Source organism: Setaria italica, chromosome II (assembly GCF_000263155.2).
Source record: "Setaria italica strain Yugu1 chromosome II, Setaria_italica_v2.0, whole genome shotgun sequence".
Taxonomy (NCBI): Eukaryota; Viridiplantae; Streptophyta; class Magnoliopsida; order Poales; family Poaceae; genus Setaria; species Setaria italica.
Window position 1 is genome coordinate 38,279,047 of NC_028451.1, and position 27,134 is coordinate 38,306,180.

General features: G+C 45.7%; 2 protein-coding genes, 1 long non-coding RNA gene and 1 pseudogene across 3 annotated transcripts; 2 read left to right on the forward strand and 2 right to left on the reverse strand.

Moving 5' to 3' along the window:
* Nucleotides 1–1,831: 1,831 nt before the first annotated feature.
* LOC101769417 lies at nt 1,832–6,568 on the reverse strand. Its single transcript, XR_002676465.1, has 3 exons — nt 6,180–6,568; nt 2,608–4,811; nt 1,832–2,362 (listed from the first exon to the last, which is right to left on the reverse strand). It is a non-coding gene; the product is annotated as an uncharacterized LOC101769417 (long non-coding RNA).
* Nucleotides 6,569–8,414: 1,846 nt separating this feature from the next.
* Nucleotides 8,415–17,772, forward strand: LOC101769682 (pantothenate kinase 2). Its single transcript, XM_004957402.2, has 23 exons — nt 8,415–8,940; nt 9,531–9,743; nt 9,894–9,949; nt 10,490–10,606; nt 10,805–10,924; nt 10,995–11,089; nt 11,159–11,252; nt 11,444–11,575; nt 12,345–12,457; nt 12,559–12,751; nt 13,076–13,287; nt 13,630–13,671; nt 13,750–13,798; nt 14,381–14,463; nt 14,608–14,724; nt 14,806–14,869; nt 15,200–15,346; nt 15,477–15,629; nt 16,001–16,084; nt 16,177–16,371; nt 16,469–16,540; nt 17,055–17,170; nt 17,445–17,772. Exons 1-22 carry the CDS (start codon nt 8,688–8,690, stop codon nt 17,142–17,144), a joined length of 2,694 nt encoding a protein of 897 aa, XP_004957459.1. The 5' UTR covers nt 8,415–8,687; the 3' UTR covers nt 17,145–17,170; nt 17,445–17,772.
* Nucleotides 17,773–17,933: 161 nt separating this feature from the next.
* LOC101773332 lies at nt 17,934–20,434 on the reverse strand (annotated as a pseudogene).
* A 2,306-nt stretch (nt 20,435–22,740) lies between these two features.
* LOC101770087 (probable inactive purple acid phosphatase 29) lies at nt 22,741–25,864 on the forward strand. The gene is made up of 4 exons (XM_004957403.4): nt 22,741–23,228; nt 24,150–24,541; nt 24,931–25,381; nt 25,540–25,864. The coding sequence occupies exons 1-4, from the start codon at nt 22,781–22,783 to the stop codon at nt 25,575–25,577; spliced, it is 1,329 nt and encodes a 442-aa protein (XP_004957460.3). The 5' UTR covers nt 22,741–22,780; the 3' UTR covers nt 25,578–25,864.
* Nucleotides 25,865–27,134: the final 1,270 nt, after the last annotated feature.

Consider the following 27,134-nt stretch of genomic DNA (forward strand, 5'->3'; position numbering starts at 1 on the left):
CTTCTTGCTTGGCCTCGCTGATCACTAGCTCCTACCTGCCCTTGCGCTGGACAGGTAATACTAACAAACTCTTGGAACTTTGGACTCATTAGATGGTAACTTAGCCTTTGGATCAAGCATTAAAAGACGCCACCAACGTTTTCCAAGCACGTCATGAATTGCCTCGCGACTTTTAAATCATGCTTGTGCGTGCTTGTGGAAGAAACATGAAACACACGCCTGTTTTGAATGAATACCGGCAAATTCCATAAGCAGCAGTCCAATTCACATATCGGTTGGGAGAGAAAAAAAAACAGGTCGCATTCTGAATGAAGATTCAGACAGATACGAATCGCTAAGCGACTGTTGCACATGAATGGCCTCTATGGAACGCCTGAATTCCCACCGAATCCTATGGGAATCGAACTATTCCCTCCTCTATGAAAGTTCAGTAAAATTGACGTTTCCCAAACAGACCCTTTACCTTTTTTGCCCTGCTCCGCAGGGTAACTAAAGCTGTGACAGCAAAGCTCCTGCAGGGGCGCGTAGCATCAGGTACACACGCGCCCCACCATGCACGATCAAAAGCTACAGTTTGGTGCGCCACATCAGGCTTTGCCACTCCCGTTTCCCACGGGGCGCTGCCGGCCGCATCGGCTGCATCCTTACGCAAGGATTCCATCAACCATTCCGTCAGCCGGCCGCAAAAACCCACCTCGCCCGGGACACACGGCACGAGCACCCAGGGGCGTGTGGGGGCGCCGCGCCCGCGCGCCGCGATCGCACGCTCGTGCAGGTGCGCGCAGCCGCGCGCGCACACCCCCGGCCGGCGGCCCGGCCCCAGACGCCGCCATGCCTTTGCGCACAAGGCGCTCAACCCAGCCCGCCCGGCCCCCTCTCGATCGCTTACCATACGCTGCACCCGTCGTCGTCTACCGCAGAGAGGGACTAGGAGAGCACCGGCAGCGCCTCCGTCAGTGCATGGCGGGGCTCACCTCCGGCTGCCCTGCCGACCACCGGTGAATCTTTGGCCCGACGTCGGCATGAGAGCCCCGCCACTTGCTGGTTTCTTCCTCCCTAGGCATAGCGTAACTTTGCTCGACGTGACGACTGACGAAGGAAGCAGCGAAGAAACATGAGTTGGACAGGGTCTCATGTCAGCCATACCGTCCGTCGCCTTCCTCCCAACTGTAGTTACTAATTGACTTGCTGTAACCGGCAAGCCAACCAACCAAGCTCGGACGCCCCCTTTGTTCCTGCGTCAATGTCCAGAAACAACGTTAGATTTAGCAGAGCAGTGGTTAAAACTTAAAAACCTGTTCGCTTCAGCTTATTCAGTCAGCTTATCAGCCATGGAAATGTTAATTCTGTATCTCATTGGATGGGGTTTGCTATCAGTAGTGAATATACATCATGGGCCAGGCCAAAAAAGCAATGTCTCCCTGCCTTGGGCCCAGTCCAGCAGCTGCTTTGCCCCGGGCTGTAGTAGGGCTGGGCCAACAAGGCCACAAGTAATCGCCGGCCCAGTCCGTCAGGTGGTCGTCGACCTCTGTGAGATTCTGAGAGGGGAAAAGCGCCACAGCCACAGACAGTGAGCTAGTAGCGCTAGCAGATGATGCTCTGCACTCTGCAGCAGCTGCAGTAGTGAAGTCACAGAACAATGTCACCTGTTCGCTTCAGCTTATTCAGCCGGCTTATCAGCCACCAAACAGTATTTTCCTCTCACAACAAATCAGCCGTTTCAGCTTTTCAGCCGGCTTATAAGCTGAAGCGAACAGGCCTAGGCGATCAGATATGGGAAACTGTAGGGACATATATTCTTAGTTTTCATTGTTAGCTATGCTGTACCATCGGAAGATGAACAAGATGATGACTCACTGCACCAGAATTCCAGAAATACAGGTTCTCTGAGACTGAAAACTACTTACAGGGCCACAATTGCTACTGCTTATTACCAATGGGCAAGGATAAGCCAACTTGTAGTTGTTTTCTGCTCCATGAGGAGCAGAACTCCTAGTATCACACTATCAGTTGACGAGTAAATCCCCAACAAGGATATGGGAACAGAGAAGAGACTGGAGCTCACTTCTGGACAGATTCAATGGTTTCAGCGTTCATGTCTTGTCAACTAGGGCTGAGACCCGTGTGATTTGTTTAAATTATAAAATAGTGGTAGGTCGGCATTTCTACTTTGTGCCTATGTTTTACTAGCTTCTACATAAATATATATTTACACAGTAGCAATGCCACCTGGAAGGTGCAAGGAACCATGAAAGGACAAGGTCACATATATGCTGCATTGTCGCTTACCTTGCTCAGACCTGTAGTTACTAATTGACAACCTGTAATAGGTGAGCCAACCACAGGCCAGGCCTCTGTCCATCTGTCAAGAAAATGATGATAGGTTCAGGAGGAGGCAGCAGCTGGAACAATGTATTGAACAATACAAGTATACAAGGCAAAGTCTGTGACGAACACAAAGGAGTGTTGATCATCATGACACTCACAAGGTAAAGCATGCAGTTCCATGAACTAGAACAAACACAGTTGTCAACAATTTGCCACTGAAAAAACTCCTAACTCAATGGCTCGACACAAATTTTCGGATGGAAGGTGGGGAATACTCACTTCTGGTCAGAAACATGGTCGGCAAACAATGTAGATTTCTGCAGGTAGATGACTCATTTTGCTGACAAGGGGGAAGAAATGACTAGGCTCTGTAACAAAAAAACTAAGTCAATTCAGTATAACGTGCTTTGGAAAATTTAGATGAGAAAGGCACTCTCAAGAGATCCTTAGCATGACCGTGTAGATTTTTGTGATTCAAGTTCTGGACCAATCTGCAGCTAAAGCCTAAAACTATATCTTGGAGCACCAAAGACCTTTGTAATCTTGTGTAAACTGCAAGCAAAATGTAATGCAGTGCACTAGGATGCCACACTAGCGGAATGGACGAGCACCATATCCTTGTTAGTGGCTCTGTCCATCCTAACCAACACTCTTAAATCTTAACTATCTGATGCAAAAAAGAGATGGTTTTGAAGTGCACACAGATCTGTCGACAGATACAAGTTTATGTTGCTTATTCATGCATATGTCTATCTACAAGAGAAATTTCTAGAAATCCTTTCAGCACATATAAATAATACTCCCTTACTCAATTGAGGAGGTAGATAAAATGACCATCTTACTCACAGTTCATCTGCTCTAAAGTGTGCATGCATGGAGAAAGAAGCAAGTTAATGATGCAATAAAGGAATGGTAAGACTAGAAACAACAGGTTAAAGTTGCCTAGAAGTTGTAGAATAACAAATATTTTGACGATGGTAGAAGTAGTTAAAACAAGTCAATGGCCATTGCCCATCTGTATGAAATAGAGTAACTACCCTCAAGATCAATGGTGATGACAATTATGTAAGAGTGTCAGAATGAATCTTGAAAGACCTGCATTACATTGATGAAAAGGCTTGAATGCGATTTGTGTATCCTGCCAGCTTGAGAGATTTTTGGTTGACACTTGGTAGAACTAATCATCACACTAGGACATGATTAATAGTCTTAGTTTGCAACCATATGTTATGGGGGCTTGATCCTACAACCTGCATGGATGGTGTCATTCATTCCATCATACTATTTCATTCCTGAAAATGTCTGCTATTAGCCTATTACATAGGGTAAACTTGGTGATGCCAGACATAAAAGAAATAAATAATGCTAAAAGCATCCATGCTAATAGAGAGGTCCTTCAACATGCTATTTCCAGTAGTCAGGGTTAGTTGCTAGAATTGTGATCTTTAAGTGATAGCATAAGCAAACTGCAAAGCCCAGAGCAAGATGCCGTTTTAAACATCTAATAGCATAGCTATATCACAATGCAAATTAGCAAATATTCATGAGCACACAATCTGATCAGGCAGCACATGAAAATTAGAAGGTGGAAGTCTGATGATATTTTCCCCTTTGCAATTTAAGATTGTGAACATTTTTGCATCTGTACCAATTTTTGTGTGTGCGCGGATGGGGGACAGACCCAGCTTAACAAAAACTAAATGAAAAAGGTGGCTTAATTTTTCAGTACTGATGGCACTAAAAATGAGATTATTCTAGGTGGTAGGTCAATTCCATCATGTCTGACTTGTTCTACAAATCAAAGACAAAGATAAGAAATGTATGTTTACTGTTTGATTCCCCGCAACCCTACATCTATGTTGATTGCATATAAGAATGACAATAAGCAATCAATAATGTTAGCTTATTTCACTTATTTCACTGGTCACTTGACAAGAACTGTACTAGATCACATGTGTCATCATGTAACCAATGCTGCAAGACGTTGCTTGAGCTTTAAACTAATATTAGCTAACCTACTAGCAAGTTCTGGGAACTTTATTTGTAAATGGTGAGGTTGAGCTAGAAAACGATAGGAAACATCTGATTACACCAATTATTATCTTGTTCCTGCTCTTACCGACAAGTGCAACAACGTTACAGTGATATGTCTTATAGATATGCAGCGATTTTTTCCTTCTAAATTTTGAATTTAACATCAAACTCTAATGCTTCAAGCCCATGTTGTGAAGATGAGTTCCTTTTGAAAAGAACGCTAGATTAGAAATTTTGGATGAAAGTAATTGCCCGGTGTTTCATCATCAAATTCTATCAGTAAATTCAACGAAAAAGCAACCTGGATCACCAAACCTTCCAGCTAGAAACCGCGTAACCCAATGTGGATTTGATAACGAGGGCATACTTGATTAGGAGAAGTAAACCAATCTTGATTCCCTTCCCTTAGCTTATTTGCATCTTCCTCAGTAAGGCATCCCCACACAAACCTAATCACAATATTTGCTAGGTTTAGAAAATGTTGATTAGTAAATATTTGGCAGACAGACAGGAGCAAATTTCTATCACAATAGCTCAATGATTCAATCTAGCTGCTCAATTAAATTTTCATGATGAATATATAGTAACAAAAACAGTAGCAACAGCAACACAACTCGAGTTGTTGCTTTCCTCTCAAGCCTTTATTGGCTTTGTTCTGGAAGTTGACATGTGTGGTGTTGCACAACATAGATAAAAAAGAATGTGACACTGCCGAAGGATCACAATACCTCAACTCAGTCTCAACACAACACAAGCTAAATTTTGTACAAAGAAATAATCAGCATGACTGGCAAGACTCATGAGCAAGCTTGTCTTACATCTTCCAGCTAATTCAAAGTTCAAACAGAATATGAGGTATACATTATTATAAAAGAAAAACACGGCAGGGGAACTGCTAGGAGTATATTTCTTTTGCCAAGAACTGCTAGGAGTATTTTTTTTTTGAGAGAGAGAACAGGAAGGGCACGCCCCTACTGATTAATAGATTAATAGGAAATTAAAGTACAGTACAAACCCCAAAGGAAAGGGGAGACAAAAGGAAGAAAGAAAAGAAAGAGCAGGGAGAAGAAACTAAACTGAAAAGAACCGGGAAGGGACTAAGCTAATGAACCAGAAAGAGGGACATTACAAGTTGTTTAGCCATGATTGCATTGAGGGAAGGAGACTAGGCTTTGCTCTTAGAAGCAGCAAAGAGAATTCTGAAGAAAATTTCCTCCTACATCTTTCCACGGTAAGATCAACATTCTTGAACATCCAGTCATTTCTTGCTAGGAGTATATACTACAAGAAGAATTGAATGTTACAGGCATCCAGTTTATGGGTGGATTATCATACAGCATAATGATGCTTTGTATTGTAAGGCACATATGCGTCAGCCAAATTGCAGTGAAGGGAAAGTTGCAGGAGATGACTAGCAAGACGTCGATATAGCATGAGAGAGCGACAGGGGCGGAAGCCAGAGCACGCCGTAACTGGGTCAGGATGACCAGGGGAGGAGGGACATGAAGAAGACCTCGCAGCCGCGGATTCCCTGGCCTCCAGCAGCCGCCACGCGGTCCGCGGCTGCTCCTGAATGGGGGTGACAGCGTGACACGGAGACGGGCGCAACAGCAAACTGAACGCCGCCCGCATTTCGATGGCGGTGGCGGATTTGGGGACAGTGCTGTGCAAATTTCATCGGATTAGGCTTGGTCCCCTTGTGTTTCCAATTGGAATTTGGAAACGCCAAGCGAAGTGCATCACCATTTCGGTTTGTGGGATTGCAAGGGAGAAGGCGGCAGCGAGCGCAGGCAGGGGAATGGAGTTCGGCGGGGTACCTGCCGCTGGTGCGTTGCTTCCGGGAACCCTCGCCTGCCCATGGAGTGCGGTGGAAGTGGGGAGGAGTCCGGCAGCGGCGTACATTCCCTCCCTCGCGGCCTCGCCGCCGTCACTTGCTCGCCACCGCGCGGGCACGACGCGCCAGCAGACGACGGTTACGCGACGCGTTAGATCTGGCGAGTGGTGACGAGGCGAGAACGGGTGGCGGCGGCGGCGCATTTAGGCGCGCGAACTGGTGGGAACGGCTGGGTGTCAGACGAATGCTGAACGCCGGTACGGCGGATGAGCGAGCGGCGAGACAGCCAGACAGGCGGCGCCGAGGCCGTGCGGGGTGCGGCGGGCGTGGCCGCGTGGGCACTGGGCAGTGTGCTCTCCTCGCCGGGTCGGGGTCGTGCACTCGTGCCTGGTGTAGTGGTGTGAGGTGTGGTCACTGGTCAGTAGCACTACGGTGCCTGGTTGCAGCGTTGACCGTCTGATCAACAAAAATCAACGGTCGCCTAAGGAAAAAAAGTTAAAAAACAACGGTTTAAATCTTCGATATCGAGCTTGGCAGAAAACCCTAAATATAACAGTTTACCTTTGATTTTTTTTTGGAATGGGGATGCTACCATGGTTATGCTTCACTTTGAAGTCATTTGGGTTCAATCTTCTCTAGATAAACCATTTCATTATTGGCAAATTTATGAAAACAATCTCGTACTCCCTCAGTTTCAAAATGTATGTCGTTTTGATTTTTTTAGATGCATAGATTAAATCTAAGCCAAAACGACTTACATTTTGGAAGGAGTACCATATTAGTCCAAAAATTTAACAAATGATTGTCAAATGGTAGTATTATTATAGATCAGGTTTAGGAATGGGTTTTATACATAGGGCCTGTTTGGGAAGGGGGTGTTAAAGTTTAACACCCCCTTTTTAACAGATTTTAACACTTTTGGTTGCCAAACACAAGTGTTAAAGATGAAGTGTTAAAATTTAACACCCCTCTTTTCATAAACACATGGAGGGGGTGTTAAAATGTGCTAAAGGTGTTAAAAGTGGTCCCCCTCCCCACTTATTCCCTGGTTGCCCCCCTCTCTCTCCTCTTCTCTCTCCTCCACTGCCCCCATCTTCCTTCCCCGATCCGCACATCGCGCACCGCCGCCAGTCCGCCCGTCGCGCCGCCGCTGGTCCGCCCATCGCGCGCCACCGCCGGTCCGCGCCGCTCCTGCGTCGGGATGCCACGCTGGGCAGCACGCGGCGGGCTCGCGCGGGCGGCAGGCGGCGGCCAGCGCGGGCGGCCTCGCGTGGGCGGCGGCTGGCGCGGCCGGCGGGTGCGGGCGCGGGCGAGGCCGATCCGGTGGTGTGGGGACCGGCGGGCGGCGCAGGTGGTGGCGGTGGGGGCTCGGGCGGGCGCGGTGGTGGCGTTGGGGGCTCGGGCGGGCGCGGCCGCTAGCGCCGCGGTAGGGGACGCCGGCGGCGGGGCGGGGCCGGAGGCGGCATGCGCAGGGGAGGGGCCGACGGGGCGGCCGGCAGCGCCGACGCCGACGTTGGCGCCGGGCACGGCGTGGACCGAGCAGGGGTGGGGCCGGAGGCGGCAGGCGCAGGAAAGGAGGAAGAAGGAAGGAGGAGGAAGGAGAAGAAGGAAGAAGGGGTATTTGGCTGCCATTGAGAGGAGTAATGAGGGGTAAAGTTGTCAATTACAACCTAAGGTGTTAAATTTTAACAGATCATCCAAACACCTCAAGATACTAAAGTTTAACACCTTTATTTGAGGGTGTTAAAGTTTAACACCCTGTTAAATTTTAACACGCCCTTCCCAAACAGGGCCATAGTTGTGCTAGTAGTAAGTAGTTCTACAAGATTATACAGCCTTTTATGTTTTATTCAGGCTCATTTCATCATTTAGAATGTATGCTTGTCAAAATATGCTACTAGTCAGCGGCAGCTAAGGAAGGCAAACGATGACATCTTCCACTACATGGACCACTGAAATTCTCAAGGGCCCATTGGCTATTATTTTTTACCCAAAATTTTCGATTGCTAATCTCAAAGAGTATCAGCTAGAAGCACCTTATCATGCATTAGGCTCAAATTGCAACTAGATTCATAACCAGTTTTGAGTGTTTCATGTTCACATTGCAGTGGACCCGCAAGCAGAGACTGCAGTGTGGGCCCGAAGGAATCCAAAGTCCAAGCATCAGTCAGATTTTGACCTTTCCGCAGCATCGCCCCCAGGAAAAACTTCCCAAATTCCCAACTGGGTCTCCACCCAGTGGGTCTCCACAAGCAACAAATCCGCGCATCCGCCTTCGTCTCCACCCAGTGGGTGACCCGCGGAGGCCAACGACCAGCGCCCATCGCCGATTCGCCGTTCTCCGTTTTCTCCTCGCTTGTTTGGTGCTTTCGATCCCCCCAAGGCCACAGCCGGCAGCGCCGAGCGCGCCGCGGCGGGAGGATTTTGGTTGGTGGATTGTTGGTGGCGGACTGGCGGCTCCACTCCTATCCACGGCACTGGTCCAATCCAAATGGCGGGCAATAATAGCGACCCGATCCAGGAGGCGCTGGGGGCGGGCGTGAAGCACGAGGCGGAGGAGGAGGAGGGGACGACGTCTTCCGCGGCGCAGGCGACCGCGACGACGATGCTGCCCCGGTCGAGCTCGCGGCCGCAGCTGGACCTCAGCGGCGCGGCGATCCACGGGACGCTGGAGGACCGCAACCCCACCATCCTGCTGCCCAACCAGTCCGACGACATCTCCCACCTCGCCCTTGACATCGGCGGTACGTGCGTGCGACGCGCGCATCTCCCCGCCTCCGCTCCAGTGTTGGATTCACCGGTTAGCGTCATCAACAGAGTGTGTGTTGCTTGGTAGCAGTGTACTTCTGCGTCCAGGTGCTTAGTCAAAGCAGATGAGGTGCCAAATAATTAGCAACTTAGCATGTGACCCTGGAAACCCAACTGGTAGTCGAATGTTCAGAAGCTGGCAGTTCCCTTGCTAGTGCCACACTTAATCACTTAGTGCTACTGGCCGTTCTAGGCTGCCACTGCGTCTCAGGATGACTGTATCACTTAGTGCTGATCATTGTGAAATGTGAACTACCTTACTAGTGTACCTGCGAATTGATCATGGTGATAACCTGTCATCTGCAACAGTAACACAGTAAACTGTTGTGGTGGGACTGCTTATGGGGCATGTGACTCCTTTTGTTCCTTGTCAAATTGGTTTCTAAAGTGTTCAGATACCATTCAGTTTTCTGTATATGTTTCAGAAATTTTGTTTTTAACCATCAATCTGAAATTGTCCACGGTATTTTCTTCATTGTCAATTGTAATGACATCTTGTACTTTCAACTGTATGCTTTCCGTCTAGGTTCTCTTATCAAACTGGTATACTTCTCACGACATGCTGAGCTCTCAACTGAGGATAAGCGTAAGATATCCACAAAGAGAAGACTTGGGATGTTTAATGGTGGCAGGAGAAGCTACCCGATTCTTGGAGGGAGGCTCCACTTTGTCAAGTTCGAGACTGAGAAGCTAAATGAATGCTTGGACTTCATTTCTTCCAAACAACTACATCGTGGTGGTATGCTAACACTGCTTAGGATTGTAAACAATTGGTTGTATCATCTTCATTGTTTCTGTCACCTTGTTGTTCATATAGTTTTCTATGATTTCTCAATTGCTTCTGTGCACCTATAAATCATGGCTCACCTGTATTAGTTATATGCTGCAGGAGTTGATTCGCCTTCGTGGCGCTCAGGAGCTCAGCCTGATGACATTGTAATCAAGGTAAAAACTAAGGAGACAACATGATTGATATATCTGATGAAGACTGTATAAATATAAATAAATGGTGGGATTCAAAGCACCTCAGCCATCCTTAAATAAGAAAGAAAAAGAACAACAAATAAACAATGGGGAAAGACCAACATATTCTCTCATTGATTGAAAGGAAAAGAGAAAGATCCGCATCTATTATTTTTTGGTGGGGGCCAAACTGCAGTTTGCTCAACTAGAGCAATTACAGTTGTAGATATTAGAGCTGTATAGTGAATAAATGCGCATTGTTTAAACCTTACTACACAGATAGGGATGTGATTTGGCTAGTTTGTTAAACACACCTGAAAAAGTTTGCTAGTGTTCATATCAGACTACTCAAATACTTTAGCCTGCAATCAATTCTCCCTAATGTTTTGTTAATGGAGGTGGCAACTAGTAGGGTTTGCATCATTAATTATACTTGATGTTTTGCACAACAAATTAGTCATCCTTAATTTGATTTATGGCATTAGGATTATTTTGTTGCTGATTGTAGTATTTTGTGGAAAGGCGACAGGTGGTGGAGCATACAAGTATGCGGATCTCTTTAAGGAAAGATTGGGAGTCAGCCTTGAAAAGGAAGATGAAATGGACTGTCTCGTAGCTGGAGCAAATTTTTTGCTTAAGGTTCCAATTTTAGAATTGCAACTATTTAGGCTATATTCTACTGTGCAATTCTATCTTGTATGTGATGTTTGTAATAAATAAATGGAGATGTATTAAGCTAATACATGTTGTTAATCAGCATTAAAGTGTGATAACATTCATACATCTGAATTGCACATTACAGGCAAGTCAATAACACTCTTTTTCTGCGCTTGGCAGGCTATACGTCATGAAGCTTTTACACACATGGATGGCCACAAGGAATATGTTCAGATTGATCAGAATGATTTGTTTCCCTTCCTTCTTGTTAATGTCGGATCTGGTGTTAGTATAATCAAGGTAACAAGGTTTGCTTTCTATTTTGTTCTTTTGAGTGCCACTGAATCTTTTTTACTGTTCTTTTTCAAAGGTTGATGGGCATGGGAAGTTTCAGCGAGTAAGTGGGACAAATGTTGGTGGTGGTACATACTGGGGATTGGGGAGGTTAATGACAAAGTGCAAGAGGTGCTGTTTTTCTGCTCATGGACTGTGTAGACAAATTTGATTTCTCCTAATCTCGTAATTTTGTTTCAGTTTTGATGAGTTGCTAGAGTTGAGCCAGCGTGGAGACAACAGCACCATTGACATGCTTGTGGGAGACATATACGGTGGTCTGGACTACTCCAAGGTTACTATTAGCATAAAATGTGGAAATCTTCTTAAAATATTTTAACGTTTAAGTTATTGTCTGCACTGCTTAAAGCTGCTACTCTGACCTGTTACTGGGATAACATTCTGTATGTATAGCATGTTAGACCAATTGCTCTTAATGTTCTTGTCTTCTGTGTATTAATTATTCATGCGCCTGCTGTATGGCAGATTGGCCTTTCAGCATCTACAATCGCCTCTAGTTTCGGGAAGACGATTTCAGAAAACAAGGAGCTATCAGATTATAGGCCTGAGGATATATCGCTGTCTCTGTTACGGATGATTTCCTACAACATTGGCCAGGTATGACAAAGTTGTGCTACGGTAAAGTAATAGTGTTTGACTAATGAGTTTACTGTTCAAAACAAATGGTTTAGTGCTCTTCATCCACTTCTCTATAGATATGCACAATTGACAATTTTTTTTTGAAGATTTTGAAAATGTGAACAAGTAAGCCAAAAGGTGAATGAAGATTATCTAAACATGGAGCTTTCCTTTTTGTGTGTGTGCTTGATTTATCCAAGAAACTTGCCCAACATTGAGTGGCTGTATTTTTTATGAAGAAGAGACAATAAAATAAGCGATATTGTCAACCTTTTATGCTGTGTAGTGACTTCTTTCATAGGCTGTAGGTGTTATAGGAGTTCAAAAATTAACGAGACCAAGAGCTAGCAGTGCAAGAAGCAAGATGATACTAGTTGACCGTGCTAAACAGTGTATTGAAATAGGTTCTTTGGTAGGTGAAGGTCTAATATCACTTTTCATGGTGCTTGTTACATAAAGTAAACTCAGATGCTGTTTCGTGCTTGCTGTTGCATGCTAACTTGCTAAAACGCAAATCATAATGTTCGGTCATTTGCCATGTCCTGGATTGTGAAATTATGATTCAGTATTGTTGTCGTTGTTTTCTTTTAATCACTGAATGCTCAGGCTAAGGATGTACCTGTATCAATTCATACAAAGACAGGAATGCTTCACCATCCTCGAAATATGCCTTACTTCTCTAGTTTATTGTGGCATATTTTCAACTCCATTGAAGCTATGAATCCTATTTGATTTTTTTTTTTTGTAGATTTCCTATCTTAATGCACTTCGTTATGGACTCAAGAGGATATTTTTTGGTGGATTCTTCATCCGTGGTCATGCCTACACCATGGACACAATTTCTTTTGCAGTAAATTTCTGGTAAAGATAAGAAAACTACTACTACTTTTTTTTATGCTTTGCTAATTGGTTACGTTAATTTTGAAAATAATGCCTTCCCTGTTTTCTTTGTATTGGTAAAGGTCAAAAGGAGAGGCACAAGCCATGTTTCTGCGCCATGAGGGCTTTCTAGGAGCTCTTGGTGCATTTATGAGTTATGAGAAGCATGGTCTTGATGACTTAAGGATACATCATTTGGTTGAACGCTTCCCAATGGGTGCTCCATATGTTGGTGGAAAGATTCATGGGCCACCTCTTGGAGATCTCAATGAGAAGGCAAGGGCATCTTCTGATCATGGTTATCTTGGTTTGGTTATTTTTTTCTGAGTATGCCATCCTCTGTTAAGACAAATCTGATGCTTGATAAAGTTACATCTTTGAAAACCGGAAATGGATGTGACTCAACACTAACTACATGACAGGCATGCTCAAGCACCAAAAGGATCACCCCAATTTTTTTACTCTATTGAAAAGGCTGCTGGAATTAGTTGATATATTTCATTCTTTTGCTATTACTTTATGCTGGAATGAATTCTTATTCAACAGTTGTTTATTAAATCTAGGTGTCTTGAATCATAATATTGTTTTAAAATCCTACAGATATCATGGATGGAGAAGTTTGTGCAGAAGGGTACTCAGATTATAGCCCCTGTACCTATGGGAGTTCCAGCTACAACAGGTATGGGAGGTTTTGAAAGGCCTACTTCAAAGGGTGATATTTTGCGGTCAGATGCAAGTGCGGCCTTAAATGTTGGTGTTCTCCATCTCGTACCCACATTGGATGTGTTTCCATTGTTAGAGGACCCAAAGACGTAAGACTACTATTTATCTCCTTCGTTTAATCTCTAGCATGTTTGTCTGTTCTAAAAGCTGACGAAATTTCCGGTTTCTTGACCCACGAAAGACCAAGTAATACAATACTATTGCAGTAAAAACAATAAAGAAATTGGAGTTTTAACTTCCATTTGCTAAAAAGCTCCAGAAATTAGTGGTAAATGATTTTCCAACATCAAAATAACCCATTTGTTGGGCATTTCCTTGTACCTATGGTACCTAAAGTAACTAACAAATTCCTTCATATTTTTTTTCCTTGAATGCAGAAGTTTTGGCATATATCCAACCTTATAAATTGTGATATTTGATCTGTTTTGCAGGTATGAACCAAACACAATTGATCTTGACCAGGATGAGTTTAAGTATTCTTCTATTTCTCTTATTTATAGATATACGATAGCAATTGAGTCCTTTGATGATATCTGAGATCATCGTGCTAGGTACTGGTTCAAGATTTTGTCAGACCATTTGCCAGACCTCGTGGACAAGGTATGATCTAATTCTTGCAATTCTGCATAGTTCCTTTTGTTTTAATTATAACATGATGTTAAAAGAGCTTTCTGAATGAATCTATGTCGTTCTCTCCTACGCTACAATCATCGAGTCATCAGAGACTGTTTCCAGCACCTGCCAACTTAATTAGATGTAGCCACAGAAGGCTTGAACCACATCTCATATGGAGCAGAAATCGCATCACCTTTGATCTCATGTTATCCAAATCCATTTCTAAAAAAAATCATCTGTTTTATTGTTGGGTCCCGGACTAGTGTCTGCTTCCTTAAATAAATAATAGTTGTTTCCATAGCTCAGTTAGCTTAGCTCCTTGGCTCTAATTAAGGCAACATTTCAACTTCTACATGTAATTACATTCACTATCATCACAATCAAATTTACCTTGAGATTGGAAATTTTGGGCTGAGATAGTATTTGTACGGTTTTTCATTTTGTAGTAACTTTTTATGAATTTAGGATGCTTACGTTTCCTGATATGTATTTCTTGTCTGTTTGGGAGTATGTGGAATCCTGTGTAGTATATTTTTTGAATATTTGTGCACTTTTTTACATTTATAGGCAGTTGCTAGTGAAGGTGGGACTGATGATGCCAAAAAGAGGGGAGATGCATTTGCGCATGCCTTTTCTGCTCATCTAGCGAGGTAACAAATTGCTATTGCATGACATTAGTTAATAGGCTTTTGTTTCTCTGTCTACCGTTGTCGGGCATGGATAGCATTCTAGTCTCTTTATCTGTCAAATATTGCGCCCTATCTCTTTCCTACCTAACTTGTGTCTAAGTTTAGATTGATGGAGGAGCCTGCCGCTTATGGAAAGTTTGGTTTGGCCAATCTGTTGGAGTTGAGAGAAGAATGTCTGAGAGAATTTCAGTTTGTTGATGCATATATTAGCATCAAGCAAAGGTTAGCCTCCTCTCTCTATATGTGCGCATGCACGCAGACTGCTCATATTTTATCTAATATTCTGGAATTTTCTGCATGAAGGGAAAATGAAGCTTCACTGGCTGTTTTACCGGATCTTCTAATGGAACTTGATAGTATGAATGAGGTATATGACAGCAGGGCTTCTTTCTGCTTAATATTCTGCACTTAACAGAAGTCACCCTAACATTTGTTTTTATGGTTGCATGGGTTATCATACTTGCAATTATGCCATTTTCCTATTGGCATAGCATGTAGATAGAGAGCACAAGAAACTTCGGTTCATACCACGATCATAAGTCCATATTTAACATAATACCACTCAATTTATTACTGGCAAAACTTGCCACTGTCACAGTTAGGGTACTTTGTCATTGTTGTTATTTTCTTTTGTCAATGTAGTCAAGCTTCAACCCTTGAAATTCATCTGAGTGTACATTTCATGCTTGATATCCAGGAAGCTAGGCTGCTTGCACTAATTGAAGGTGTCCTTGCTGCAAACATATTTGATTGGGGATCTCGAGCTTGTGTGGAACTTTATCACAAGGGAACTATAATAGAAATCTATCGCATGAGTCGCAAGAAGATGCAACGTCCTTGGCGGGCAAGTACTCAAACCGAACATTTAAAATGTTACAGTTGCATGTGACTTGTGCGAGTTATGCCCCCCCAAAAAAAATTATGATCTGTCCTAGCACAAAGTAGATCATCAACTCTATGTACTTTTCTTGCAGATTGATGACTTTGATATGTTCAAAAAGAGAATGCTTACTGATAGGAAGAACCAACCATACAAAAGAGCACTGCTTTTTGTTGATAACTCAGGTGCTGATGTGGTTCTTGGAATGCTTCCGTTAGCTCGGGAGCTTTTACGCCATGGAACAGAGGTATAAATTGAAATGCTGATAAAAAGTTTGCCCATTGTTAGGCTTGCTCTGTATTGAATTTAAATATAAAGAGCAGACAAGATGTTGTTTGAAGAGATTCAACCAAGGGAACACACAATTTATTACATGCTAATGTACAAGTCCCATTTATGTTTTCTTTCATTTGCGTCAACTAGCAATCCATATTTCTCAAACAACTTATTTGTGACAGCTAAGACTGGTAAAAGAGATTATTCTGAAATAACCATGGAACTGAAGCAGACCTTAATATTGCCCATTTTCTGATTACTTTCTGAATATCTTATTGTCTTAACTTTTCCTACTGAAATAGAAATTTAACATGATCTGATAATGAAATATGGATTCTACAGGTTGTTCTTGTTGCAAATTCATTGCCGGCTTTAAATGATGTTACTGCTAATGAACTTCCAGAAATTATAGCTGAAGCCTCAAAGGTACAAAGTAAATACAAATTTGCGCTCCTTGGCCATTTAGTTGTATTATCTATTGTTGTTAGCTCTATCGCCTAACTCATAATACATCACAGCACTGTGGTATCCTCCGGAAAGCTGCAGAAGCTGGTGGGTTGCTAGTCGATGCAATGGCTGGCATCCAAGATGATCTCAAGGATGCACCAGAGTCAGTGCCACTAATGGTTGTGGAGAATGGCTGTGGCAGTCCATGTATTGATTTCCGGCAGGTTAGCTCAGAACTAGCTGCTGCTGCAAAAGATGCAGATCTGGTAAGAAGTCTGTAGCATTTTGAACTGAATGCACTTTCTTATGCTATAATCATTTGCAATGTTCTGTGGTTGTATATTGGTTTGGTTTATCGTGCAGTTAATTTTAGAGGGCATGGGGCGAGCCCTGCATACCAACCTCAATGCCCGTTTTAAGTGTGATGCTCTGAAGGTACTTGTTTCTTCAAACCATACCAGTTGTTGTGCAGTTACAACCTTGATTGTTCTGAGGGCTAGAAATTTCCTCGTTTTTAATAAAGAGAAATCCTTTAGGTTTTATTCAAGAGAGAGAAAAGGATGCACACAACATTTGTTAGTTAGATCTGGTTTAGTCATTATACATTAATCAGACTACAAGTACAACTATATTCAGTCATAGGCTTAGATGGCAAATGTAATTGTATTCATGACATTAGTCGTACATCACATACCGCTGTATTGTTATGTCCAGAGCTCTGCACAGGCAACCAATGATTTAAATGCCAATGTGGCTTAACTATACTGTAATTAAATTGAGCAACATGTTTAAAAAAAAGATGTAGTGACCCTCTTGCATCTGATATTGAGCTGGAACTTTCTGACCTGTCTGTCATTCTGTTCGAGCGAAAGAGCGAAATATTTGATTAACGTTATTTTCCACATAACCATGTATTTCATTTAAAAGCTTACAAGAGCTTTATGTGCAGCTTGCTATGGTGAAGAATCAGAGATTGGCAGAAAAGCTTTTCAATGGAAACATATACGACTCCATCTGTAAATTTGAACCCGTTTGTTAACCATATGTGGGTGACCGGAGGATTTGGTAATGACAACTACTTCCTTCATTCCAAATTATAGGTCGTTTTGGCTTTTCTAGGTTCATTGATATTATTATGCATCTAGACATACACTATATCTAAGTGCATAGCAAAAACCATGCTACTAAAAAAGCTAAAACGACCTATAATTTGGAACGGAGGGAGTACTTCATTTTGCCGCCACATTGCTAAAATTTGGTAGTATTAGCAAAGTGGTCTATGTTCTTCTGGCTGTGCAGTACATGATAGCTGTTTCTCATCAGTTTTACCATCTTGCAGCAACTTGCAGAAGCTACTTGGTTCGTCTGCACAATGATGCTTTCGATGTACCGGAACCCCCTTTCAGTATACAGCAGCTATGTGTCTCTGTGACAATAGTGTTGAACGACATAGTCAAGGTTTAAAGATCATTTCGAGAAATATTGAATAGATGTTTGGCCCAGCTAATCAGAAGTTCCTGTTTAAGGAGGATCAAGCATGCACCTGAAAAGTAAGAACTCATTATCAGCCTTGCAGGGCTGAAGTAATATATTCGAATCAATGCAATAAAATTGTCTCCGACGCTGATGAGGAGAATGCCGTCATGCAGAAAATAAGTTGTTATTAATCCATGCATGTGATGTTATTAGTTGCCCACGAGTCTATTCACCGAATCAATCCTGAGAAGATTTTTGTCATATGTAATTTACTCGTTAGTTAAATAGAACAGGCTGACAGAGTAGACAGACAAAAACAATCTAGCAGAATGAACAGCAGCTCTTGCACCCAAGAGGTTTGCAAACCAGCCATGAGACAGCTAAAATCAAAGTTACAGAGGCATACAAAGATTTCTTCACTTGGCCACTTCACCGGTTGATCCACAAATCAACAGCGCGCCCATCAGACGTCAGTTCAACAAGATCAGCTCTACGCGGAGTTGATGTCGTACGCCTTGCTCCCGTTCCCGTCCGCCCTTAAGATGCCGAAGTGCCGCTCGAACTCGGCGCCGGGCTTGCCGTCGTCGTCGTACATGTCGAACAGGAACACCTCCACGGGTACGCTGGGCCGCCTCGGCGTGCCCACGCCGCGCGCCGCCTTGCCCACGATCTCGGCGTTGAACGCTGCGGCGTCGCGGCCGGATGCCCTACAGTGGACCACCCAGTCTCGGTCACCGCGACCGGCACGCCGCCGAACCCCTCCTTCTCCAGCGCGGCCACCAGCGCGTCCACCGTGGCGTCGAACAGGTTCGTGTACTCCAGCGCGCCGTCGCGCACCGGCGCCGAAGAGCGCGTACGCGAGCTGCACGTTGGCCGGGTCGTTGACGTGGCTGATGAACGGGTAGGTGTTCACCATGAAGGGCGCGCCGGTGTCGGCGAGGAACCGCAGCATGGGGCGGAGGACGGGGAGGGACGCCGCGTCGAACGCCCCCGCGGAGGGCGGGTACGACGCGGCGAGCACCGAGGAGGCGTGCGCGGAGGAGACCTTGATCCTCCCGTCGAGCCCCATCGCGGCGAGCGCGGCGTGGAGGTTCCACGTGGCCGGCACGAGGCTCGGCGCGTAGAACTGGTTGTTGTAGAGCATCTCGTTGCCGACGCCGAGGTAGCGGACGCGCTCCGCGGGGGCGTGCGCCAGGACCGCGGACCGCAGCCACCGCGCCGCGCCGTCGGGCCCCGACGACGCGAGGAAGGTGAGGTTCTCGTTGGGCACGCCCACCACGAGGTCGATCCCCGCCGCGGCGAAGGCCGGGAGCACGGCCGGGTCCGGGAGGAAGAGCCGCGCCTTGGTGACCCCGTTCTGCCAGCGCCGCCGCGGCCTGCGGCGGCCGCCACCGCAGCGACGGCGAGGAGGACGTGCCACAGCAGGCACAGCGCTGGTCTTTGGCCATTGTCGAAGGGAGGGAAAGAAGTAGATATATTCTAGCACTCTTGTTTGCACGGGATTGCCTAGTAGTACTATGAAACAAGAAAGCCTTAAACGAATAATTCGTGACAATTGCGCTTCAAAATGATATTTTAGAGAATACTAAATATGAAGATATAATTGAATATGTCATTTTGAAAAAAAAACAGTACATGATATTTTTTTAATAGAAGTTAAGATATGGAAAATAAATATTCACCCTTTACTCCTTTGGCGTCGATACTTAGTTATATGATAAAGTCTAAATACATTTTGATTATTTATTTTCTAAATATAGGACCCCCCATATTGTATTTTGCATAAGCGTCTCAGACACTTGTGAAAAAGATAGTTGCACAAGTATGTGTTCTTTAATTAAGTATGTGTTGTGTTTTTATGTTTTAACCCAAAATTTAAACAATAATGACAAAGTCAATCGCATATCTGCTAACGTAGTATACAATATAATAATACTAGCTCTTTTCTGGAGCGTGGAAAAGCATGGTACTATCTTAACAATACGCTATGGTTGCACCATATTGCTATTAGGGTAAAAAGCATATTGTTATTAGAGTAAAAATATTGATAATAAGAAACTCGATCCAACACGGCAGTGTCACACCACAAAATTTCTATCCTCATAAATTGTAATTGTGTCATGTGTGCTAATTTTATTTCAAATAAAATTTAAAAATTGATTGCTTTTATTTGAATTAATTGCATCCACTGTACAACAACTTGTCAGCCAACAACTTGAAAAAATGTTCAATTTAGTACAATAACTTGATAAGTGGGTTGTAAAATGCCCAATCTAGTTGTTAGGGGGCTTATATTCCCTGAACAATGGTCATAAGGTCCCGGGCCCACCTCCAGCAACAGTAACCATCAGCCGACTTGGCCCGACCCCCGGGTCACAGGGCCGAACGCACCCGACCCCCCAAGGCCGCTCCTCATCCCAGCCGAGAGAGTTTCGCCTCGCCCAACCCCCGAGCGAGAGGGTCGGGACGCGCACGGCCCCTCGCGGCAGGTCTCCGCCTCGCCCGACCCTGGGCGCCAGGGGTCGGACGCGCCCGACCCCTCGTTGCAAGGCTTCGCCTCGCCCGACCCCAGGCGCAAGGGGTCGGACGCCTCCGGACCCACAAGACAGAGCTTCGCCTCATCCTAGGACGTGCGCGGACCCGCAGATGAGGGCGCACATCTCGTGGGCCCCCACCGATCTCGCCATAAATGCCACCGATGGGGCGCGCATGACCGGAACACGGCTCTGACACGCGGAGAGGCGCCCGCGTTCCTCGACTTGACCCGCCAGAGTTTCCGGGCGGCACACTGCTGCCACGATTGCACAGGGCTACAGCTGCACCGTCCTAACCTGCCCCTGTGGCATTCGTCATAGGGCACTCTCGCCCATGTTGCAGGGTGCGCCGCCCGATTTCCTGCTCGGCTTGGCGGCAGGGGTGTGTCAGCCGCGCCCCCCGGTCAGCACGCGTGGCAACAGTGGTCACCCGTCGTCCGCAACGTGCACGGTTACGGTGGCCAGTCGTCATCATCAACTCGTACAGCTACAGTGGTCGGTCGCTACGCACGTCTCGCATGCTCGGCTACAGTGGCCGGCCGCTGGGTCATCGATGGGATCCAACAGCAACCCCGGTGGCTCGGCCCGTCTCCCTGTGCTTTACCTTCCTTACTTACCTTTTTTACTTCCCTTTACACTGGGTTCGATTGTAACTCCTGTGCCTTCCTTACGCTATAAAAGGAGGACCAGGGGGCCTGAGAAAGGGACGGCTATCAAGCAAACCGAACGACCCCCGACTCACAACCCTTCCACACGAGCATCAGTACACACCCACAGAGACTTGGGACCAGCTTCCCTCTCTCGCCCGTTTGTAACCCCTACTACAAACTTGGCACGAGTAACACGAGCAGACTCCCACACTGGACGTAGGGCTATTCCTGCCCGAACCAGTGTAAATTTCGTATCCTCTCATGCAACCATCCGAGCCTTACGCGCATAGAAAATAAATTTACTTGCCGGAATCTTGACCCGTGATTCTTGACACCGACACTAGTACAATAACTTAGCAAACTGGTGCACCTAGAGTCCACACATTAAAATGACAACGTACTAAGTAAAGTAGATGAGCATGTCAATTTTCTTGGATCAAGTACATGAGGCTTAAAATAAAAGATTTATTCCAAACTCCTAAAAGGTATTGTTAGTAGGTACTAACATATTGATTTTTTAGCTAACCAATGCATATAATCAAACATGTAAAAAATAGTGACAGTGAATTTATCAATATTGAGTATAGAACTAAATATAATCAAAACTAAATCATTGTATAAAAATAATTAATATGAAGATGTAACATTAACTTTCTAAAGGCAGAAGGTAGAATCTTGGTCAAATACATTACCATTGCTACGCAAATATTAATAATATAATAATGCTCAATATTTTGTTTTGGTGCGAATATACCCTAACCCGTATTAGCAAATATGTTGCTCGTTATAAGATTTAGACTGCGGATGCACCATTTTATCAAATTATTGCACCAAATTGAGCATTTTACAAATTGTTGGACCAATCTGCACCCACCTATCAAGTTATTATAATAGGTTGAGTATTTTACAGGCTGTTGGACCAATCTGCACCCACCTGTGCCTCTACGTTACTGGCTAGTTCACTATTACTAATACATACTAGAGGTGCCACGCACATGTCGGGTCGATCGGTGCACTCCTATTGCACCAGCGTCCACGCAGCACTCAATTAAACTTGTTTGCGTTCTTTAATATAAAAAAAACTTGTTTGCGACTTTGCGTTCCTCTGCTTGGAAGCACATTCGATCCACATACTCTCTTTCCGAGTGAATGAGGTGCATTCCCGCTGTAACGCGGGGCTGGATTCTGAAATGATCAGGACGAACGTACACGTACGCGCGCATTCGGTCCGTCGATGCCGAGGCCCGCCTTCCGGCCTTTGCGCTGCAGGATGTAGATGCGGCGGCGAGAACGCACCGTCGAGTCGGCGAAGATCCTGGTCGTGGCGGGGTTCGACTTTGATTTCCTGCACTTTCTGTCACGCGTTTCCCAGTAAACTCTTGGCGCAGGGCGGAGCTAGCAAAGCACTTGTTAGCTCTTTGGGCTTAGGCCGAATAGATCGCCGGATCGCATCGCGGGCCGCATGTGCCAGTGCCACCAGAGCGCAACGAGCTCGACGATGATGATGAATGGCGAACGGAGTTGGCTTTGGCTAGATGACTGGAGATCTGATAATCGCTAGTTCAACTTCAACGCACCATCAGGCCCTTGCACTAGTAGTCGTCAGAGAGAGATGGTACGGGATGCTGATAGCCGAACATGCTACGGCCTACGGGTATTCCTTGTTGATGGCGCTGCTACTGATCGGTCCACATGCGCGTCCGAATTTTCCTCAAAACAATACACGCACGCCCGCACAAACTATTTTTTAGCGACTAATAATATATCAGATGCTCTGCTCGAATTGTAACACACAGCAGATGTGTGTGTGAGTAGAACGTACCATCTGTATGGTCAGCTTCGGCGGCACCTCGTCCGTGCACGGGGAGGAGCCGGATGAGCTACCCATCCTGCGTCCGGCGTGCTCGTCCGTTCGCTCGATCTCACCGTGCCCATCGATAAAAACCCACACGTCGCCTCGGGCGCGCCGGCGGCCGAGCCCGCCAAGAAAGAACCGATACTGACACGACCCTACCATGAGAAAATCGGAAGCGTCCAAATCCCCACCTATAAACAAGCCAACGACCACCGCTCCGCCCCGGCCGCTCAGTCAGTCCTGCCCCGGATTCCCTCTCCCAATCAATCTCACTCCATCACTCCGCATCATGGGCGGCGGCGGCCTCCGGCGGCGCGGCGCCGACCGGCCGGTGCCGCTGGCGCTGCTCCTGGTCCTCGTCGCCGCCGCGGGGAAGGGGAAGCAGGGGGCGCACGCTGGTAGCAGCAGCAGCGGCAGGCTGCAGTTCCGGCGCGACAGCGGGACGTTCAAGGTGGTGCAGGTGGCGGACATGCACTACGCCGACGGCCGGACCACGGGCTGCGAGGACGTGCCACCGTCCCAGGTGGCCGGGTGCTCCGACCTCAACACCACCGCCTTCCTCTACCGCGTCTTCCGCGCAGAGGACCCCGACCTCGTCATCTTCACCGGTGGGTACCCGCCGCTCGCAAGTCGCAACCTCCCCTGTCCCTTGTTATTCCTAGCCAATTAGTTAATCGATCGATTTGACCTTTCTTCATCTCCCTTTTCATCTGAATCCGTATCGCTGATGCTGGTAGTTAGGTTGCCGCTGTGGTTTAGTTGAACGGATAGAATAACTGGAACGATTAAATCAGTTATTGTGTGTGCTCGCTTGAGATGAGAGAGATCTTTACCGTTTATTCAAGTTAATTATCCTGTGGTCGAGATCCCATTCTGAAAAGAAAACGTTAAATAAGCGTAGCTCCGGTGCCTTTGATTAGAACAATAAGCATGTCACGGGTTCCACAAGCGACAGCACGTGGAGACAGGGCAAGTAGAGCTTGCATTGTGTTCTACGGACTGGATTCAGGAACTCCCAATCCAAGGGGTCCCGGGTCGCATGCCATCCCATATTCCCATTGCCATTGCGCCCAGTTCAGTGAGGTCCCACTTGGTGATTGGCCCGGGATGACGACGTTCGGCAACTAATGCGAATATGCGATGATGAATGCGTCCATGATGGCGATGAGCGCCAAACAGAGCTACAGCATCAGGGAACAGTACAAATGTAGCCGCCTTTGTGATTATGTCTAGGTTACTGTTATGCTTCGTCGTGTTGTTTCATGGGCAAGTGCTTCATCTTTCCAAAAGCCGCAACTGTTGCAAACCTGGGGCCAGACTATGCTTTTTCTGTGGGGAAAGCAAAAATGGCTGTGAGCTTGTGGCTTTTATATTGTGGTAAAAATATTTCCCTGAACAATGCCAAATAATGATGGTCGTGGTTCATAACTTCATATAATTCATGCCAATGATTGGCACTCCAGTTTCTCGAGGCCTACAAATAGACTGTTTTTAGAGTAGTATTAATTTATGACAGTTTTGTTGGGCAGGTGATAACATCTATGGCGCGGATTCAACTGATGCGGCCAAGTCTATGGATGCAGCGATTGCTCCAGCCATTGACATGAAGCTTCCTTGGGCTGCTGTTATTGGGAATCATGACCAAGAGGGTACGCTATCTCGTGAGGGTGTAATGCGTCACCTTGTGGGCATGAAGAACAGCCTTTCAGGACTCAATCCCGAAGGAGTTGAAATTGATGGCTACGGCAATTACAATTTGGAAGTTTCTGGTGTTGAAGGAACATCACTGGCTGAAAAATCAGTGCTTAACCTTTATTTCCTAGACAGTGGTGACTATTCTACTGTACCATCAATCAAAGGTTATGGTTGGATCAAGGCCTCACAGCAAGTTTGGTTCCAACAAACATCTTCAAGCCTACAGGTAAGTTAGGTGACACTCCTTTAGAAGAAATCTATCTTAACTCATGGCTCCTAGATCGTTGTTTTGCCTTGTACAATAACTCAAACACAGCAGGACTATTGCTCCTAATTTGCCAATTGGCTCACGTTTGTTTCATCTATTACATTTTAGAAACAAATCGTAGTGAATCAACTTAGAGGAAATGATGAATTTGAAGCATGGGCAGCATACGTTATATGACAAGCTTCCTAGAATTTTGGGATAGATGAAATTAGTAAATATATGTTGATTCATATGATGTACCAAGTTTAACAATGCAAAGCACTATCTTTAATCATTCAGAACTCAAATGCTCATAATGTTCAAAGTTCAATTCTATTATTCATCACAAATGTTCATCTTAAATGCAGAGAAAATATATGAATGAAAATCCGAAGCAGAAGGAGCCAGCACCTGGCCTTGTGTTCTTCCATATTCCACTGCCAGAGTTCAGCAGCTTTACAGCAGTCAATTTCACAGGAGTAAAACAGGAGGGTATTAGCTCAGCATCAATCAACTCTGGGTTCTTTGCGTCCATGGTGGAGGCTGGAGATGTGAGGGCTGCCTTTATCGGACATGATCACATTAATGACTTCTGCGGAAAGCTCAGTGGTATTCAGCTATGCTATGCTGGCGGATTTGGTTACCATGCCTATGGGAAGGCTGGGTGGTCAAGGAGAGCGAGGGTGGTGTCTGTGCAACTTGAGAAGACATACAACGGTGAATGGCGAGGAGTGAAGTCCATCAAGACATGGAAGAGGCTTGATGATCCCCATCTCAGCACAATTGACTCTGAGGTCCTTTGGAACAGAGGCTCTAATGGTAAGACAGAGACTATGGGTGCCTTTGATGGATGATTATTGTAAAAGGAAAATGGGTGGTAGACAATTAATATGATGTTAGATGTTTGATTTATCTCCTATTGACACAAACTAACGTTTTTTGACACAGCTACTAATCTAGGAATTGTCAATTGACAGGGAGGCGCAAGAAGAATCCTGATGGTAGTAACTCGTGATCTGGCCAGAAAATGGAGCGCCATATTGGATCTCTGTGCATCGATGTGTATTTTTGGATGGCCAATTTACCATAGAGTTGCAAAATGCAGAAATGTGCAGATGGGAAGAACAGGAAGAATGCATACGAAACGTGCACAGACTTTTGCAGTTGTATTTTTTCCCAGTTTAGGAAATTACAAATCGTGAAGTAAATTGTAATTCAGTGCAGCTGTCAACTATTTGCAAGTGGCCTCAAATATAGTGCAATGGTCAAGGAAATCGAGAATGCAGTGCCATTACAGTCTCATGTATTCATGTATCGTTACTGGCACCATCTTTCAACTGCGATCCAAACTACTGGTAAAATCAAGAGCCAAGGGTTATTCACGTTTGTGTGGCGTAGCTCCCCATACAGCAGGGTGGGGCAGCTGCCCCAGCTATCGCCGGAGCCGAACCCCCCTCTCCCGTGGCGATCCCGACGGCCGGAGAGGCGACTGGAGGCGGCGTACTGGTCGTCGGACGACTGGAAAAGGAAGAAAACTCATATTGGGCCGGGGGCGCTCATAGTCGACGGCCCAACTAGTTTTTGGCCCAGCGTCTACGTCGCACCTTTCAAGTCCGAAGGCGCCCGATGGTTCAGCGAGGCGGAACCCGCGCGCCCGCGCCGGCCGCCCTGCTGCTGCATCGGAGGAGATCAGGAGGGGGGCGCGATTTCATGGATGGGGGCCGAAGAGAGAGCAGAGGAGCGCCACCGCTTCTCTGTTCGATCTGCATCGGCGTTGCGTCTCCACGCTTACCTGCCGCGTCACGTTGCCCCTCACCGGCTCTCTTCAAGTTTGATCAATCTTTGTTCTTTGGTAAGAAGGCAGCGCTTGAGTTAGTTCTAGCTAGCGTCCTTGAGTAGTTCCGTCATGTTTTGTTGTTGCCCGGATCTGCTGTAGGCTAGTGCCAGCAGCTTGTAGTTATCATTTTTTTTAATTGGATAGTACTAGCTTGTAGTTATACTGCAATACTAGTGTTCACTAGATTATTATATTTATGGATTTAATGCTTCTACTTGGTTGACTACTACTAATTTGCTCGCTTGCTAGTTCAGCTTGTCCTGCTAGAAAAATTAAGTGTTTTCGATACCATTTATATTTGTCGCGCAAATCTGCTCCACCTAAAATTCGGAGCAAGCTACGCTAAAATTGTGGCTTTGCTTTTTCTTTTGGTGCTGAGCGCCTCTGTTTCAGTAACGACATAGGGGCATTCCTGTTTCTCTGCCACCCAGGTTCAGACGTCCAGTTTCTCGGCTTCACCGTCAGGCGTCAGGCCGTCAAGGTTGGCTGGCGCGACCGAGACCGTGCGCCGTGCGGGCCCTTGCACGACTCGGGGTCGATCGGCGTGTTGACTATGGCAGTACTAAGTAACCAGAGAGATGGTACGAGTAAGGCCTGGTTTGGTTCACTGACTTAAATTTAAGCAACCGTCACATCGAATGTTTAGATACTAATTAGAAGTATTAAACGTAGACTATTTACAAAACCCATTACATAAGTGGAGGCTAAACGGCGAGACGAATCTATTAAACCTAA

Bases quoted from the DNA above. Each gene is read 5' to 3' on its own strand.
- LOC101769682 (XM_004957402.2), top strand. From the start codon at position 8,688: ATGGCGGGCAATAATAGCGACCCGATCCAGGAGGCGCTGGGGGCGGGC. The intron at 9,950-10,489 runs GTAAAAACTAAG...TTTTGTGGAAAG, and splicing joins CTGATGACATTGTAATCAAG to GCGACAGGTGGTGGAGCATA. The intron at 10,925-10,994 runs GTAACAAGGTTT...TCTTTTTCAAAG, and splicing joins CTGGTGTTAGTATAATCAAG to GTTGATGGGCATGGGAAGTT.
- LOC101770087 (XM_004957403.4), top strand. From the start codon at position 22,781: ATGAGAAAATCGGAAGCGTCCAAATCCCCACCTATAAACAAGCCAACG. The intron at 23,229-24,149 runs GTGGGTACCCGC...TTTGTTGGGCAG, and splicing joins CGACCTCGTCATCTTCACCG to GTGATAACATCTATGGCGCG. The intron at 25,382-25,539 runs GTAAGACAGAGA...GTCAATTGACAG, and splicing joins TTGGAACAGAGGCTCTAATG to GGAGGCGCAAGAAGAATCCT.